Source organism: Crocuta crocuta, unplaced genomic scaffold (assembly GCF_008692635.1).
Source record: "Crocuta crocuta isolate KB4526 unplaced genomic scaffold, BGI_CrCroc_1.0 scaffold614, whole genome shotgun sequence".
Taxonomy (NCBI): Eukaryota; Metazoa; Chordata; class Mammalia; order Carnivora; family Hyaenidae; genus Crocuta; species Crocuta crocuta.
The window spans coordinates 730,958-748,875 of NW_027529673.1; the positions used below are offsets into that span (position 1 = coordinate 730,958).

The window sequence follows — 17,918 nt, forward strand, 5'->3', positions numbered from 1 at the left end:
TTTCACATGAAGAGCTTCTTTTCATTCTTTATTTTGTTGTTCTTTACATTTACCAGGCTCCAGCTAAAGTCACCTTTTAGAGTACTGATCTGCAAGCCCCAAGAGTGTAGGAAGCATGTACAGCCTGTTCTCTCTTGCATGTCCAATTTCCAGAATAGAATCATAGCATAGGCAAGCCATAAATATTTGTTAAATGAGTTAATGAACAAGTGTCTGGTGTATGATGGTTGTTCAATGAAAGATAATGATGGCAATTATCAATGTACATCCTTGTACTTCTTTGTTACATTAGTCTTTCCCACTTAGTAGTTAGTGGATATATCTTGAATGAGTTAAATCATGAATTTAGCTTATAGGGAGCTAAATAGTAGGAAGGACTATCTCAGTGTTATATATATATGTATGTGTATGTGTGTATATATATGTATATATATTTACTATGTCTCAATATATAGGGCTTGTCTAAAAGAATTTTAACAAATAAAATTCATGGGACTATTTTAGTTTCATCATTCTGATAGACAACCTCTAGTCTCGCATATCACTTTGATGCTCTTATGTAATAAAAATGAGTCCTCTTTTGTTATTGTGTTTGTTCATTAACATTCTGGATTTAATAAGACATTGTGATTCCTTTTACCTAAGATTTTTTTTTGTCTGCCATAGAATTCATATGTTTATGAGAGTAAGCATCGATCTCTAGGTCTTTGATCTAAACAAGTGAAGAGAATGCTTGAGAATATTCAGATAATTTCTCCCAAGGGAAAATTATATCAGTCTTTATTCCATGTTCCTTGTCTACAGTGCCAACCAAACCTTGTTTTTTTCCATACCAAAACTTGTTTTTTTGCCCTAAGTATTGGTAAGCACCTAGTAATTCTGGAACATCTAGTAACTTGATTTTTTTTTTTGTACTCTTAATGTTTAGCACTATGCAAGGGAGCCTTTCTCTTTTGCCACAAGAAACAGTAGAAGGCAGTGGTGGAAATGGTGGAGGGGGGAAGTGATTTGAACTGTGATTCAAGTTATCTTCATTTGGTGTCTGGACTAGAATTTTTGCAAGTCTTGTTAGTGTTGAAAACCATTAGGATTCCTGAAGAAGCCTTGTAATCGTATAAATTCCTGAAGAAGCATCACTTGTCTTTGAAAGGTGTTGCTTAGGGAGTTACTTTTTTTAATTAAAAAAATTTTTAATGTTTATTTTTTGAGAGAGGGAGAGAGAGAGAGAGAGCGAGTGAGCACTGGGGAGGGGCAGAGAGAGAGGGAGAGAGAGAGAAATCCCAGACAGGCTCCATACTGTGTCAGTGCAGAGCCCAATGCAAGGCTGAAATCTGTGAACTGCAAAATCACAATTTGAGCCAAAACTAAGAGTCAGAGACTTGTCTGACTAAGCCACCCAGGTGCCCCTAGGGAGTTAGTCACTTTAAAGCAAGTTGAGATTCTTGGCTGGCAGAGAGGACAACATACTAAATAAGTCTGTTAATCTTTAAATAATCCAAATCGCTAATTTGTCAGTTCCCTTTTACAAACTATCCTAGAATTTGTGGTAGGCAACTTGGGACAAATTCTCTTCTTCCCAGGAGTTTAAACTGAAATAGATGACTACTTTCAAAGCTGTACCAAGTTTCTACTTGGAAGGATAATTCTAAACATGCATCCCTCCTGCCCTTTGGGTCTTCATGATATGGATTTTTTTTTTTCCTGGATCATAGATAGAGGACTGAACTGTGAATTTTATTACAGGACTCTGTAATTACTTTGAAGACTCTGGAGGACTGAGTGGGTTGCCAGAGAATTTTCTGTCCTCAACACCTAGCTACAGAATGTCCTTGGAAATTTAATAACAGAAAAGGTCATGTCCTGAATATATACAATCTTATTCAATATACAGACATTTGCATAGTTGATATCTTATGTTGATTCCTGTAAGGTAGCCTGGTACATAATATGGAACTTTTCAGATGAGGAAACTCTGGTACTGAGAGGTTAAACAGTTTATTAATGATTCTTAATAGCAGAACTGGAATTTGAACTGAATATTATTTTCTCCAAAAACAGGTGTTCATTTCTCATTGCCTTTCTACCTATTTAGGGAACATCTTACTGTGTAATACCCCAATTCTCTCCCTCCTTTCCTGTAGTTCATTTAGCATGGAAATACCTACCTGGCCTCCTAATGTTTTGTACTATATTATATGGAAATGAGATGCAATACTTACTTATTGGGGGAGATTGTTTAACTTGCCTTACACTGCATTTGAAGAGGAACTATGTAGCTTTTTTAAAAAGTAACTTTATTTTTGCAGTTGCGTAGTTAATACATGCTTAATGCTTAAGATTTGTTTTTTCTAAAACAAAAATCATCACCCATGGTAACTAATGTTTATAATTTTGGAGTACATACACCCTAACGTTTTCTGTTCACGGCATAATGCTTTCAGGATGCTTTCTCTCATCTCCGCATAAGAATATAGTTTGGCCCGCCACACATAAGATTTGGTTTTGTGTACTCCAGAAGAGCAAATACAAAAAATATTAATATAAGTGAAGTAGGATCAAGAAGCTCTTAACAGATTGCTTGCTTCATTAAACTACAAAATTACAAAAAGATACAGACATAGGAGAGTCTTAAAAATTTTTAGATTCTTTTTTCAAAAAGATTATAATCTTAATCTATATCATCAAAGTCTATTAGTATAGACCATTAGAGCTTCCCAAAGTAATTTCACTTACATTGTTAAATGCCCGTGCTATTTTTTTCCAGGTTTTGAAGATCATGATCACGTGGATGCATCTAACTAAATGGTACGTGGGAACATGGTAGAGCACATCTAAATTACTGGATAATTCCTTGGTTTGCCACCCAACGTCCCAAATAGGACATTGTTTGATTCTACCTATCAGAACTTTCCTAAATTTTCCCCACCATGCTATCTTTATTAGCTTGAACTCTTTTCCTAAAATGGTCCTTCTGTTGATCCTGTCAGTTCTGCTTTTGAAAGAAGATGTCCGTGGGAGTGCACAGTCCAGTGAGAGGAGGGTGGTGGCTCACATGCCGGGTGACATCATTATCGGAGCTCTCTTTTCTGTCCACCATCAGCCCACGGTGGACAAAGTTCATGAGAGGAAGTGTGGGGCAGTTCGTGAACAGTATGGCATTCAGAGAGTGGAGGCCATGCTGCATACTCTGGAAAGGATCAACTCAGACCCCACACTCTTGCCCAACATCACACTGGGCTGTGAGATAAGGGATTCCTGCTGGCATTCAGCTGTGGCCCTAGAGCAGAGCATTGAGTTCATCAGGGACTCCCTCATTTCTTCAGAAGAAGAAGAAGGTTTGGTGCGCTGTGTGGATGGGTCTTCCTCTTCCTTCCGCTCCAAGAAGCCCATTGTAGGGGTCATTGGGCCTGGCTCCAGTTCTGTGGCCATTCAGGTCCAGAACTTGCTCCAGCTTTTCAACATACCTCAGATTGCTTACTCGGCAACAAGCATGGATCTGAGTGACAAGACTCTGTTCAAGTACTTCATGAGGGTTGTTCCTTCAGATGCCCAACAGGCACGGGCCATGGTGGACATAGTGAAGAGGTACAATTGGACCTATGTGTCAGCTGTGCACACAGAAGGTAAGCATTTTTTACATTCATTGATGTATGTTTTATTATAGATATCAGTTAAAAATTCAGGTTTTAGAAGATTAAATATTTCCCATTATTTGGGATCTTTTGAGTTGCCCAGGTAGAGCAGTAATATAAGAAGGGGTTGAGTGGCAGATGCCTAGAGAGGCATTGAGTTAAGCTAATATGTGTTTATGTGGCCATCACTTGGTGAAATGAAAAACCTTTTATCTGTACTTCTGCTATAATGATGCTAGAGATTTTTAAGTTTTCTAGATCTTCCTTGAACACCTCATAATTTTCACAGTGCTCCAACTGCTCCAACTTATTATTGTTTTTAATAAGGAGAGGTACACACAAATTCAGGTAGGGACTCAAATAGCCAGTTTCAGGCTGCTTTGAAATATAGTATTTCATATTCCAGGTGTACTGTGACAGAAAATTACCAAACAATTTAGTCTTACCACTATTTTTTCAGTAGAGTATAGTTAAATCTGGAATGGGGATATGTATGAATTAATTTTATCCCTGTATAGAATATACTGTGAGAGTATAAATTTTAACAATTTGAGATCAGTTTTGCTTTGAAATTTATTGCTTCTTATGCTCAAAGCAAAATGAGGAAGCAAAATATGACTGAGGTTCTGTAATAATTAATAGTAATAAAATTAACCCTTTTTATTGGTTATGGTGCTTTGAAAATGTTTTCACATACATTACTTACTTATTAGTTCATGACCAAGGCTGTTTGGGATAGGTTTGGTTTGACTGCAGAAGTTAAGTGACCCAAATGCTAAACTCACTAGTTACACAACACTCTTTCTAGCACAACTTAATACATATACTAAAGCAAGAAGGTACAGAATACTTTTTATAGTTCATTGAATCATCTTGAGGATTAGTTAAGACTGAAGAATCTTGCAACAACATTATCAATGTGGTCCGGACAACCCAATCCTGTAAAATGTTAGTTGAGTTATTGAGCACTTTATGAATGACCAGAGTGAGCCTGCTTCAGAGGTTGGCAACTGACCACCAGTCAGGTGTAGCAAACTATTCATTATGAAATAGCATAATATAGATTTCACTGTGTGCCTACTCAGTAATAGTAGTCAGAGCTGCACAAACATAAAATGGGCTTCTATATTGGATTGAGGTATTTTTGTGCCTCTGGAAATTTTACATGTAAATTTATAGTTTACTTATCAAAATATTGATATGTGGAGATTTTGAGCAGTGGGTAGGTGATTGGATGAGGAAACTTCGAATTTTTTTCCTGATGCTGAGATTTTCAGTATAAAACTACGATTTCATTTTGTTCTTACAAGAAGCCAGTGATACAGATGATCTAGGTACTTTATTCCCATTTTAAAATATAAATGCTTTAAGAGTTTAAATGATCCATCCAACATATGTCTAATAAATAATTTTAAGAGTAGGACTCATAGTTACTTCTAGGTTAGGGTCCTATAAATGAACAGAATCCAATGGAATAACACCTGAGGATATATTTATACAACACATATTTATTAAGTACAAATGCATGTAAGGACTTCCGATTGTCCTCTAAAAGACAGCCCTATGTTTTATATATCACTACCCTCAATGGGTATGCAATCTGGCAAAGGACATGAGGCATGCATTAATACTCATAGAACCATAATTCAGGTAAGAAGTTACTAATATGTCTCTAAAGTAACTAACAGAAAAAATAATCAAGTTCTGCTCTGTGGTGATTAGGGCCATGGTGGAAATCTTTGAGAAGAATTTGACAGTTGAGTTTTAACAGAAAAAGTACTGATAATTGGTGAAAATTAAGAAGGGATGGATTTCTGGAAAAGGGCATGAGGAAATATGAGAAGGTGAGAAAGTATAAAAATGCTTACAAAATGCCAAGGATAAAGTTATGTTTTGGTTTGCCTCAAATCATAAATTTCATTATGGACGTCCCTCTGGCTTTAGAAGAGTAAGTCTTGGTCACTATGTAGGACATGCAAGATTGTGTTCTAAGAGAAATTAATCATCATGACCATTGGCTGTTACTAATGAAAACTTTTAACTTTTTTTAACCTAAATGTACACTGATAGTGATCTAATAAAATAAATTATGATTTGTCCATCTAAGTATTATTACATAGCTATTAAATTGGATGAGGCAGTCTGTAGGTAATGAAATAATAATAATGAACTCCAGAATCATTGTAAGTGAAAAAGGCAAGGTGCAGTTTAGTGTAATGGCATGTTATTTTTGTAAAATGGAGTTTGTATACACCATTTGAGTGATTTTCAAAGAACTTGTCTCAGAAGAACAAAACTGGTAATAGTTGCTCCTTTTGAGGAGGAAATTGAAGAATTAAGGGATCAGGTAGAATGTATGACTTCTACGTGCAAACATTTGAAGTTGTGTATTATAAGCATAAGCCTCCTATTGCAACATGAAAATGAAAAGAAAACATTCTATTTGTGGGCAAAAAGTAAGCCAATAAAAATTCCATTGCCAAATTCAGGCAAATTATTTTGCCAAAATAGGTCAGTAGAAATGTTATTGCAAAACACTGGCAAAGTATTTGGGTATGACCAGAATTCAGGAGAGAACAAACTTTGAGTATGAACGAAGACTGAAAGAAATACTTTGGCTTATTTATTTATGTGGTTAATCAGAAAGTATTTATATTGTTTTGATCCCAAGCAATATTGTGTATAATGAGGTTATGTGGTATTATCTCTTAAAATTTATGAGTATAGGAGTGGTGTGGTAGGAAATTTCATGAAGTAAAAATCACATCCAGGATCAGAAAAATGCTGTGTAGTGAGATACACTCTGCTAGGTACTGTGGAAACTCCCTCAAGATGATTCCTGGTTCTCTGACTGGCCTTTCAGAAAGCCTTTCAGAAAATGTGGGATTTTCCATGAAATGGTAATACTAGTTCTTCCTTTCACATATATATATTTTTTTGGTGGCTGGATTGGTGTAACCCTCTAGGCCAGATCTCTCAGCCCCCGTATCTCAAACTATTCCTCTCCTCCTTTGACCAGTTCATATTCCTCTTTCTTAAAGAGTATTGAACTTTCTTTTTAAAAATGTATTTTCAAGATAGAGAGAAAGAGAGATAATGCAAGCTGCATAGGGGCAGAGAGAGAAGGAGACACAGAATCCAAAGCAGGCTCCAGGCTATGAACTGTCAGCACAGTACCCAACACGGGGCTCAAACTTGTGAACTGTGAGATCATGACCTGAGTCAAAGTTGGCCACTTAACTGACTAAGTCACCCAGGTGCCCCAGAGTATTGAAAATTCCAAATGCTTTCATATGAGGCATTGAGGTCTATGAAAAGATGTTGTCCCGTTTAAATCCTTTATCTCCCCTTTTCCCAAATCACTCACTCACTTTATACTTAAATATGGTAGTACTGTGTCACTCAGTCACTCTTGGAAGTGATCACAAGAAGTTCCTTGAAGGAAGTGTTGCCATCACAGAATTCCAGAAGACAGCACAAGGAGACTTGAGTTTTAGCTTCAATGTTAATCTCTTACACTTGCCATTTTCTTGATTTATGGTTTTTCTCTGGCTACAGGACTGAGTATTTACTGTGGCTTGTTGTACCATGCAGAATTTGTGCCTAGGCCATCTAGGTCAACAGATCAATAGTATGAAAGCAAAAAAAGAAAAAAAAAATGAAAAAAAATTAAGACAGATCACACTACCTCTTCAACTGTGTGTAGGAAAGGAACATGCAATGACTGAAGAAAAAACGTTACTCCTTTTAAAGGCATCAGTCCAGTCAGCACACTCTCTGCTCTGAGAAGATCTAAGGGGTCCTTTGCCTCAGCACTCTGGCAAACCTTGGTATATGTGCCCATTATGGCACAGGATCAATGGTGCTTGCCTATTTCGAGGTGTGGCAGACTGGCTGCTTTGATGACTTCCTTTGCTTTGTAACTTGATAGTTCCCTTCTACTCATGTGTAGCACCAGCCTTGTGACTCCTTTGCTTAATAAGATGTGGTAGAAGTGAAGTCTTCCTTTCTAGTCTGTCTTAGAACACTGTCATCACCATGGGAAAGATGAGAGCACCCAGGTTTTCCAGATAAGGCCATCTTAGACCACTTGACCTCAACTATGTGAGAGCACCCAATGAAGATCACAGTTGGTTGCCTTTCTGACCCACAGTTAACTGCAGTCACACATACAGCCCAGCTGAAGCAATAAGCATTACTCAGCTAACCATAAGTTTATGAGCAATAATGAATACCTTCAAGTCAGTTTAAGCAAACTCATCACCATGACTTTAACTGCCCCACTTCCCAATTGGTTACTACTACAATGTTTATACTTCAAAATTGAAACAAACTAAATGCATTAATATGAATTAATATCCTTTATATTTAAATGTATTACTTTACAAATGTGAAATAAGTGCTGAATGTTAACACGTGTCTTAGGTGAGCACGTAATTTAACACCTCTGTTACTGTTGGGGAAACAGACAATAAGGGCAGGTAATTTGGCCTTACTTGTACATAATTACAGAGTTGGGTTTTGGAACTCAATACTCCTGTCCAGAATTCTGCTTCCATATCATTGTTAGGAATACTTACTAAAGTTCTTTCTTTTTAAATTTCCATTGTATTACAGCTCCATTTCATTGCTGTATTCTTTTCCTTTTATCTCAATGATGCCAACCTGCTATGTTTAAAAATTTTTTTTAACATTTACTTTTAAGAGAGACAGAGAGAAAGAGCATGAGCAGGGGAGAGAGAGGGAGACACAGAATCTGAAGCAGGCTCCAGGCTCTGAGCTGTCAGTACAGAGCCCAATGTGGAGCTCAGACTCACAGTCTGTGAGATCATGACCTGAGCTGAAGTGGACGCTTAACTGACTGAGCCACCTAGGCACCCCTCAATCTGCTATAAGTTTTAATGCTTATCTGAAGTCATAGTAGGGACTACAAATGAGTTCATTAATGTAGAAGTTAGCTTTGAGGAATGGCATAATCCCTTTGCTCTTGAACAGTGATTAGAGGAAGTGCTTCTTTGCCTCAGTCACTTTGAAAGCTTTTCCTTTGCTTCACAAAAAATTTTGAAAACATTAGACCCCCAGAAATCTTTGTGATTATGAAATGTTTGGGTAATTATATTGGTGACCCTGATATGATAATACATAAAAAAATAGAAGATGCAGAGACTCTTAGGTAGATTCTTCATTAAATTGGATCAAAGAACCCTAATCTGGGAAATACAGTGGCAACTTTAATAGTAAATAAGTAATTTTTCATATTCATACATCACTGTCAGAAACTTCATTGTTAGTAATAAAAAGAATACAGGTGGCCCTCAGAAATGCCTCTCCCTTTCCCTTCCAAATAGAATAGCATATGGACTATTAGTGGCTAGCCTCTGAGGGAGTTGTTATTGCCTTGCTCAGGGGAAAAATAGGATCCATTGACATATCTAGCTGCAGCTTAGACAGGATCTTCCCTATTTATATGTTAGATCTGAAAAATAGAGGTTTGACTCTGACTCACCTATAAAAGACCCATGACAGAGATAGTATCCCTGTTTCCACTTTCTCAGGCACTATTACTGTCCATTCACTGATGAAAATACCAGAATTTCCCCTCCCAAATACTCCATGCCCAGGATGATTAAGTTAGAAGTAACTTTGTTTTCAGAGGTTATCACTGCACTGATCCCCCAACACACACATAAATACCTGGGGGGAATGCAGTTCCAACTAATCAGATGTTTCCTTTAAGGAAGATCATCTCTCTCTCTCTCTCTCTCTCTCATCTGTCTCTCTCTCTGTCTCTCTTAGAGAGAAAGAAAGAGTGTGCACCTGATGGGAGAAGGGCAGAGTGAGAGAGAGAATGAATCTCAAGCAGACTCCATGCTCAGTGCAGAGCCTGATGCAGGACTTAATCCTATGACCCTGGGATCATGACATGAACTAAAATAATGAGTCAGATGCTCAACCAACTGATCTACCCAGGCATCCCAAGGAAGATCATCTCTTAGTGTGTATGCTTGTTAGATATATTTAGCACATTTTATGGATGTGAGCTGCACATATTGTGTGTTTTTCCTTTATTTTCCTTATTCCAGATCCCAAAGAGATGACATTATTTACTGAGCTTTAGACTTTGATTTATCAGAATGTTCATTCATTCTATTTATGAAAGAGATAGTCTCATGACACCATTTCTTAATCATTAGAACCTTATTAGCTTCTGGGTTTATAAAGTTTAGTCTGAGTAGCAAAGGTTGCCACCGAGTGAAGAAAACTGTGGAATGGGAGGGCATGGTATTAGGTGATTGTGTTCCGGTTAACACAATTTCTGCACAGCAAACTCTATTCAGTACACATGAAGTAAGTACACATGTAAGTAAGTACACATGTAAGAAAAAAACAAGGATAGGAATCCACAGAAGTCTACCCAGAGGATCTCTTCCCTTTCTTCCTTCTGTCTTTTTTCTTCTGCCTCATAGAAAGAAGAACAACTGTTAAATTTTGGAGGTGGTTCAGTAAATCCGGTCAAGGGTAATAACTTCATTATTCCATTTGTTTGAAAATGAATACATGAAAACTAAAGATTATATTCATGCTATTTTGGAGGTGGGAAGAAATAAAATTAAAAAGGCACGTTTCCTAAAAGAAATGTTATTGACATCAGAGCTGAGAGTTTTTACTATGTGACTCTGAGAAAGTCACTTCAGCTCCTTCCTTCATTTGTCATATGAAGAGGGGCTAGAAAGTATGTTCTTGTAGGTACCTTCCAAGACTGACTTTCTGCGACTCGCTTTTATGCTTCCACAGATCACACCTGGGATGGGTTAAATGTTGGGCATTGCATTTAAGCTAACCGCAGCTAAGCATGATCTGTTTAGAAGAGAGTAGTCAAGGGGTGCCTGGGTGGCTTAGTCGGTTAAGCATCCGACTTTCGCTTAGGTCATGATCTCGCAGTTCGTGGGTTCGAGCCCCGCGTCGGGCTCTGTGCTGACTGCCAGCTCAGAGCCTGGAGCCTGTTTCAGTCTGTGACTCTCTCTCTCTCTCTGACCCTCCCCTGCTCATGCTGTCTCTCTCTCTCTGCTAGAAATAAATAAAAATATTAAAAAAATGTTAAAAAAAAAAAAGAAGAGAGTAGTCAAAATGGTTATGAGACTTGAAAACATGTCTTCAGAGAATGAATTTAGCACACACAAGATAAGATATGGCAGGGACATGACTGCTACCTTTAGATATTTGGAGAATTCAGGTGGAAAGGAGCTGTACTAACTCTATATGGGCAGGAGCATTACAAGGAAGCTAATTACTGAAATACCAGGGTTACAAATTACAGTTCAGTTTTAAAAAAGGTTATGTTTATTCATTGACACAACTGTTCACTGAAGGAATTGTCTCTCTTAAGAGATGGTGGGTCAGTTTTCTGTAAGTTCTATACAGAGCCTGGGATGGATAATCACTTGGAGGGGCCATGGGAAAATGAACTTAAACCTTATTTCAGGGAAGGAAGGAACTGGACTATGTGTTCTTTTTGATAACTCCCCATATTGACAATCAAATGCCATTTAATTGAGATTCAATTCTGTAAGTTAAAACATGATTACTTATACTGTGATATTTCATTAATTTGTTCATTTATTCAGTAACACAGTCTGAAAAGTCATCATTTCATAGATTAGGGGATAGGTATGGAAAGAAGTTATTTCTCTCCAACACTGCAACTAGTTAGTGCCAGAGCAAGGATTTGGACCCAAGGGCAATTCTTCTTAAATAAATCCATACTTCCTCCTTTTATATTGGGGTAGTTGTGGCTTAAAGGAACAGTGCAATGCACATTTATGGACTCTTTTTTTTCCCTCCCTAGGAAGCAAGACAACTATTTGTTTTCCCACTGAGAAAATCTTTGAGCATGTTTCTTGTGTCTTTTTATTTGGCTTTGAAAGTAACACCTTTCTTTGTTCCCATGGAAGGAATTAATTATAGTAAAAAGAAAATAAATTAAGGATGATGCTTGTGGCAACAAGTTGACCTCACAGAGGAACTTTTTGTGAGTCTGATGATAAGTACAGACTGTATCTGGTTGTTTTTATTCACATTTTCATTGCAGACGCCACACTCCGTCCTTCAGATGCCAATTATAGGAGGAAGCAGGATGGTACACATTTTTTAAGAACAAGAGAACATATTGTTAAATGATGTAGCCTTATGTATGAGAGACCTCTTTGGAATTCATCAGAACTAGGAGTTATGAAATCTCATTTTGGCACATTTGCATATATTCCAGGAAGACTCCTCAACTTAACCAAATGTTGAGCTGAGGAGATTTTTTTGGCAAGAGGTGTGATCATCAGCTTTGTTCATTTTAGGGGACTTTGAAATGAGTGATTATGCCCCAATGGTGGATTCTTTTGTATCTGTTTTTACACACACATGGAAATTTTCAAAAGAAAGAGATTGCCTAGTCAGTGTTTAGTTTTATTTTTTCAAAAAGTACATCATACCCCGTAAGTCACTTGTAAAACCTATTTAGTGGGTTGAGACAAGCAGTTAATATAAAAGTGAATAAAATAGGTTAGAATAGAATATAAACATCAGAGTATTACATGAGAGTAAGAGTAGGTATTGTTTTGTACATTTTTATTTTAGTTGCATGTAACTGTATGTGTCCTGTGGGTTACCATTTAAAATGTATTTCATACTATGTCTTACAGCTAAAAAAAAAACCCTTGAAGGAAATTTACTCTGTTTTTTTTTTTTTAACATCGTTAGTACATTTTTTGCTAGATAAATGTGATACAGATACTCAGGTTTATTCTTCTGTGACAGTATCATTTGGTTTGTCTCTCCTGGTGGGTGGGTTTTAAGCCTTATTATTAAAAAATAAGCAATATTCTAAGGCATGCATAGTGGGAAACGGTGAAAACTTTGAGGAAACATAAATAATTAATATGCTGTTGATACACGGCATAATCATCAACATAGGACAATGGTGAGGACAACTGCCCAGGAAATCTTAATTTCTTAGTTAAGAGTTTTTATCAGAGATCAAGACAAGCCTGGGAACATTTTATTGTTTTAATATTCCAATATAGCACATTAAAAATAAATACAAATGACGTTCATTATAATTTTGGCACTAAAAGTGTATATGTAACAAATTCATACATCTACCCTCAACACACGCGCGCGCGCGCACACACACACACACACACACACACAGAATACAATGCGGTAATGTTCCTAAGATGGTTCTTTGTTACGTAAAACAAATCATGGTCCACCATATGATGTGTAATAAGGCGTAAGTTTAAACATGCAAAGTGACAGTCTTCTTTCAGTTTTTTTTCCTGAGTCTTCTAACAATTACCTGTACAATCTCATTTGATAGTAAGTTCAGTCTAAATTTGAAGTCTTTTGAGACTATGAAGATGAAGCCAAATACTATTAGTAAGATAAAGTGAGGTAAGATAGGACAGAGTACTTTTAGGGGTAAAAGTAGTTCCACAAAATGGGTAAACTCCATTGGAGTCATGACCTTAAATTCACAAAGTTTGTTACAAAGACTTCTCAGGAATCAGTTTCCTGATACTTTGCAACTATTTTACTTTAGTCGTAGTGTAAACACAGTCAGGTTTGAGTGTAAATCCTGATTAATTAGTGTTCTTGCATGTGGAGGCACTTTGTATTAAGTCACTTAATTTTCTCGTTATCAAATTGAGAAAATAACTCTTTTTCCATAAGACTTGTAAAAAAATAAATATAAAGCATTTAGCGTCAACTTTGGCACACAACAAGTGCTCAATAAGTGTCTTCTACATTAGTTTGCCAGGAACTTGCCTTGCCTTATTTGGATATGAAGAGAAAACCCGTAACTAAATGTTTCACTTTGGCTTTGGTTACTTAAAATCATTAGTGAATGAGGTGGAGAATTAGTCAGGAAAGTGACCAGTAAATACAGTGTGAGTTTTAGATTTTTACCAACTTCATTTTGGAAGTTGGGTTTGAAATCATATAATACAAGATAGATTGCTTACTGCTTTGGCACAATTAGTACTGTATCGCACAAACTTGCCTCTAATTGCTGAGAGATGTTATGGTGTAATAAAATGAGCAGTCTGGAAATTCCAGAGCTAGACTATTAATATGGTTATCTTCACTCTGTGTGTGTGTGTGTGTGTGTGTAGGTGTTAAAGGTATGGGAACAGAGGAGGTTGAAGATGGAAAGTCATTGAAAGTACTTGAAATACTTCTGAATTATGCTTACTTTTATAACAAGCATGAACATCTTTTATAGTTTAAAAAAGCACAGTGGATACATGATTTCTTTGTAAATTTCAAGTCAGACAGGCTCTTGCCCCTTAACTAGTCAGTAACTGCAACTTTGCTAATGAAAGCTAAGTTGTTGCGTTTTGAGGCTCATCATAAGCTTGAGTATAAAACCAAGAGGAAGTAATATGGACTTTAGGAAATAAAACAGGTTAATAGTTTGAAAACTAAACCAATTCTCCTTTGTAGATCATTGTGGCACAAATAATAATAATAGCAATAACAGTAACTGTTATTTATCCAGTATGTACTGTTACTGTCATCAGAAATGATTAGTTTTTCATAATTAATGAATTGATACCAGATATAAATTTTGGTGCTTTTATTACAATATTATTAGTAATGTTATCTGAATGTCAGTCCTACTCATAGCTACAATGAAAATAGAACAGAGAGTAAAAAGTCTTTCTTCCTTTTTCCTGAGGATTCTAAAAACAGAAATACTGTATCTTTGCCAGTTTCTTCACAAACCTCCTTGATATTTCTTTGGTTATGTAACCTTTTTTAAAAAAGCCATATATGTAGTTTTCCTAGGGTTAGGATTTCAAGCCTTGAATCTCCCTTATAAGATTAGAGAGTCATTATTCTTTCAGAAATAGGTATTATTGCATTGCCATATGATGAATTTTTATCCTTTAGAGAAGCTGGAGAAATAAAGAGTTAAGTAAGACATATTGAAGTGTCATGTTAGTTTACTTTCAATTTCATGGAATTTGAAAAAATAAAATTACAAATGGAACTGGTAATTAATATTTTTATTGAAGTAAATTGAGAAAAGAAAAAATATATATCAAGATGCAGAAAAAATAGCTATCTGGCTGTATTATTCACTATCAAACTTAATTTGGTTGTTTTCAATTCATAAATTAGTCCACTCATCCCTTATCACATTGGTATAATTAGTTCTCATTTTTTGTTCCAAGGAAATAAACATTCATAAACAACTATTAATTTCCATTACATTTAATGTTAAAACTCTAGGCTTTATTAAAAAATGTATGTACTGAATAATCAAGCTGGCAATATTAATTATATGGATTTGTATGTATTTTTATTGATTTAATAAATCCTCACATAACTAATAAAATGCAAAAAATACAAGCTATTTGGGAGTTTAGAGGTACTTTAATTTGCCAAGTTATTTAAAATTATAAAAATAATTAAAAACTGGCAGTAACATTTTTGAATATTTGAGAAAAAAATTTACACAGAATATATCATACGTTCTGGGCAAAGCACAATATATTTCAGATCAAGTATATACTGCATAAAAGCACACCTAATGGAGATCAAGATCTGTGGGATGCCACAATAAACGAACTAATTTATTCATTAATAAATTAGTATGTTGGGAATATATTATGTGTTAGACTCTGTAGTGCACAGTATAAAAAATACAAGATGAAGTACTTGCTAGCACATAACTTTTCTTAGATGTATACTGTCATGACCTCATATTAATATAAAATTTACTCTCAGAGAAAGAATATGGTTATGTGTATGCAGAAATGTATAAGATGATACTTATGTGGCAAGGGATGAGTATATTAAGAAATTAGATTAAAGGAAAGAAGTCTTTATTAAGTATAATTTAAAAAATTGGGGTGAGTTTAAAAATATTTTTTTAAGAATTTCTATTTACTGCCATCACTAAATAATACCAGTAAGATAAATGATCCTAGAAGCAGAATATTACACAATTAAGGTTAATAGGAATGGAGATCCTCTGGCAGAAGTTAAAAAGAAAAAATAATGTGCTATTATTTTGTTTAGTGCAATGTGGTTCTTATACTTGCCTAATGCTTAATACTCTGAGATTGAAGAAAACCTTGTAAAGAACCATAGTTCACCGAGTTGCACACTTTTGTTTGTATGATTCAGTGCCCCTTGATCTAGGATGAAGTCAATAAGCATTGTTCTATTCAAGATAGTCTGAGTTAGGTACCATTAATAATATTTTTATATAAAATAATAATATTTTAGTCTCCATCACTAGCAGATAACCTCAAACAATAAACTCTAAAATGCATAATCACTAGTAATTAAGACATTCTCTGGCTTGTTTAACAAAATTGAGGTCATTTCTTTTTATGAATTTAGACCTCTGATATTTATCTCATTATATGGAATTCTGGGAAAACTTAAACACTTTTAATTCCTTTTAATCACACTACACTTTTCCTGATACACATTTACATTCTTTACTTTAAATTTTTTTTTAATGTTTATTTATTTTTGAGACACAGAGACAGAGAGAGACAGAGAGAGAGAGAAACAGAACACAAGCAGGGGAGGGGCAGAGACAGAGGGAGACATAGAATCTGAAGCAGGCTCTAGACTCCAGGCTCTGAGCTGTCAGCACAGAACCTGACACAGGGCTCAAACCCATGAACTGGAAGATCAAGACCTGAGCCGAAGTCTGACAGTTAACCAACTGAGCACCCCCAAATTTACATTCTTGAGTGAAATTATTCACAAACTCAGTCCTATCTCTGACTTTGATGTTTCTTGGTATTTGCATCTTTCTTTAAATTCTCAACCCTCTCTCTCTTCCTGAGTCTTAGTTCTGAATCTTAAACTCTGTAATACTTTTCAAATTCTTTTGAGTAATCAGTAGAATTGTTTTACTGAAGTGGTTTAACTTATGTAAAAAGCACCATCCTTGAAAGAGGCAGTGAATTTTGTGACTGTAGAGAATAGTACTTTGGGTTAGCTTGGCAGAATTTCTCTGCTAACCTCAAGACTTGTTACATGACTTTGCTTTTACCTTCAGTCTGTCAGTAGATAGCAGATTGTATTGCATGTGGCTTTAAGGTTTAAAGTGGTTGAAGAGAGTTTAACACTGCGCCATCCACAGGAGGAAAGAATATCATTGACAGATGTGATGAAGGAAAGTAGACTCCCCAAATTTTAATATACAATATACGAAAGCGGCCATGATTAGACTTTCAGAATTATACACAATTTCTATTCAAAGGCAACTGAAATAGGTATTAACCATTCCTGAAAAAGAGCCAAAACTCCTACTGAAGTGATTGAACTTGAGTATGGAAGACTAACTTTCATCCAGTTAGAGTGTCAAAGAATTTGGTTTTGAGATCAGTAGAGAGAGCATTCATCTTGGAATCACTTCAGCGACTATATTCGATTTTCCACTTTAGGATGACCTTGGGCAGTTCACTTAACCTTTCAAAATACACGGATCTTCATTTCTAAGATGATAGATGTTTATAAATGCACCCTCTGTACTAATCCTTTGTTCGGATGGTCAATTGAATGATCAGTTAATGTACTTCATAAATCTAAAGCTGCCTGAAGTGTTAGTTAAATATTAAATGAACACTCACAGTGTGCCAAGATCTATATGCTTGGGCTAGATTTTTATAAGGTACCGAGTACAGTAGTATGAAAACCAGATGCTAATTAAAGACTTTTTGTTAGTGATGTCTTCACAATAAAAACAGTGAGATTTTGATTGCCAGGTATGATTGGGGGCGGGGAGGGGGAAGTAGAGCTCCTTCTCCACATCATGTGCATGTCCATAGGTAACAGATGTTGATAAAGTGTCAGATCTGAAATGACCTGGTGAGCAAATACAAATCAAAACCGTGATGAGCTATCACTTCACAACTGTCAATATGACTAAAATTAACAACACAGGAAACAGATGTTGGCAAGGATGAGAAGAAAGGGGAACTCTCTTACCCACTGTTGGTTGGAATGTGAACTGGGGCAGCCACTCTGGAAAATGGTATAGATGTTCCTCAAAAAGTTAAAATATAGAGCCACCCAAAATCCTGTACTTGTACTAAGGAATTTACTCAAAGGATACAACAATACAGATTCGAAGGGGCACACGCATCCTGTTTATAGCAGTGCTATCAACAATAGCCAAATTGGGGAAAGAGTCCAAATGACTGATGAATGGATAAAGAAGATGAGGTATTCATCATCAGGGAAATACAAATCAAAACCACA

The 17,918-nt window shown here is 35.9% G+C and overlaps 1 protein-coding gene across 1 annotated transcript in view; it reads left to right on the forward strand.

Moving 5' to 3' along the window:
• The first annotated feature begins 2,962 nt into the window (after positions 1–2,962).
• GRM5 (glutamate metabotropic receptor 5) overlaps positions 2,963–17,918 on the forward strand; it is a 504,989-nt gene continuing 490,033 nt past the window's right edge. Inside the window, exon 1 of the mRNA XM_077763047.1 lies at positions 2,963–3,623. Coding sequence (XP_077619173.1) covers positions 2,963–3,623 — 661 coding nt within the window. The remainder of the gene's footprint in view (positions 3,624–17,918) is intronic.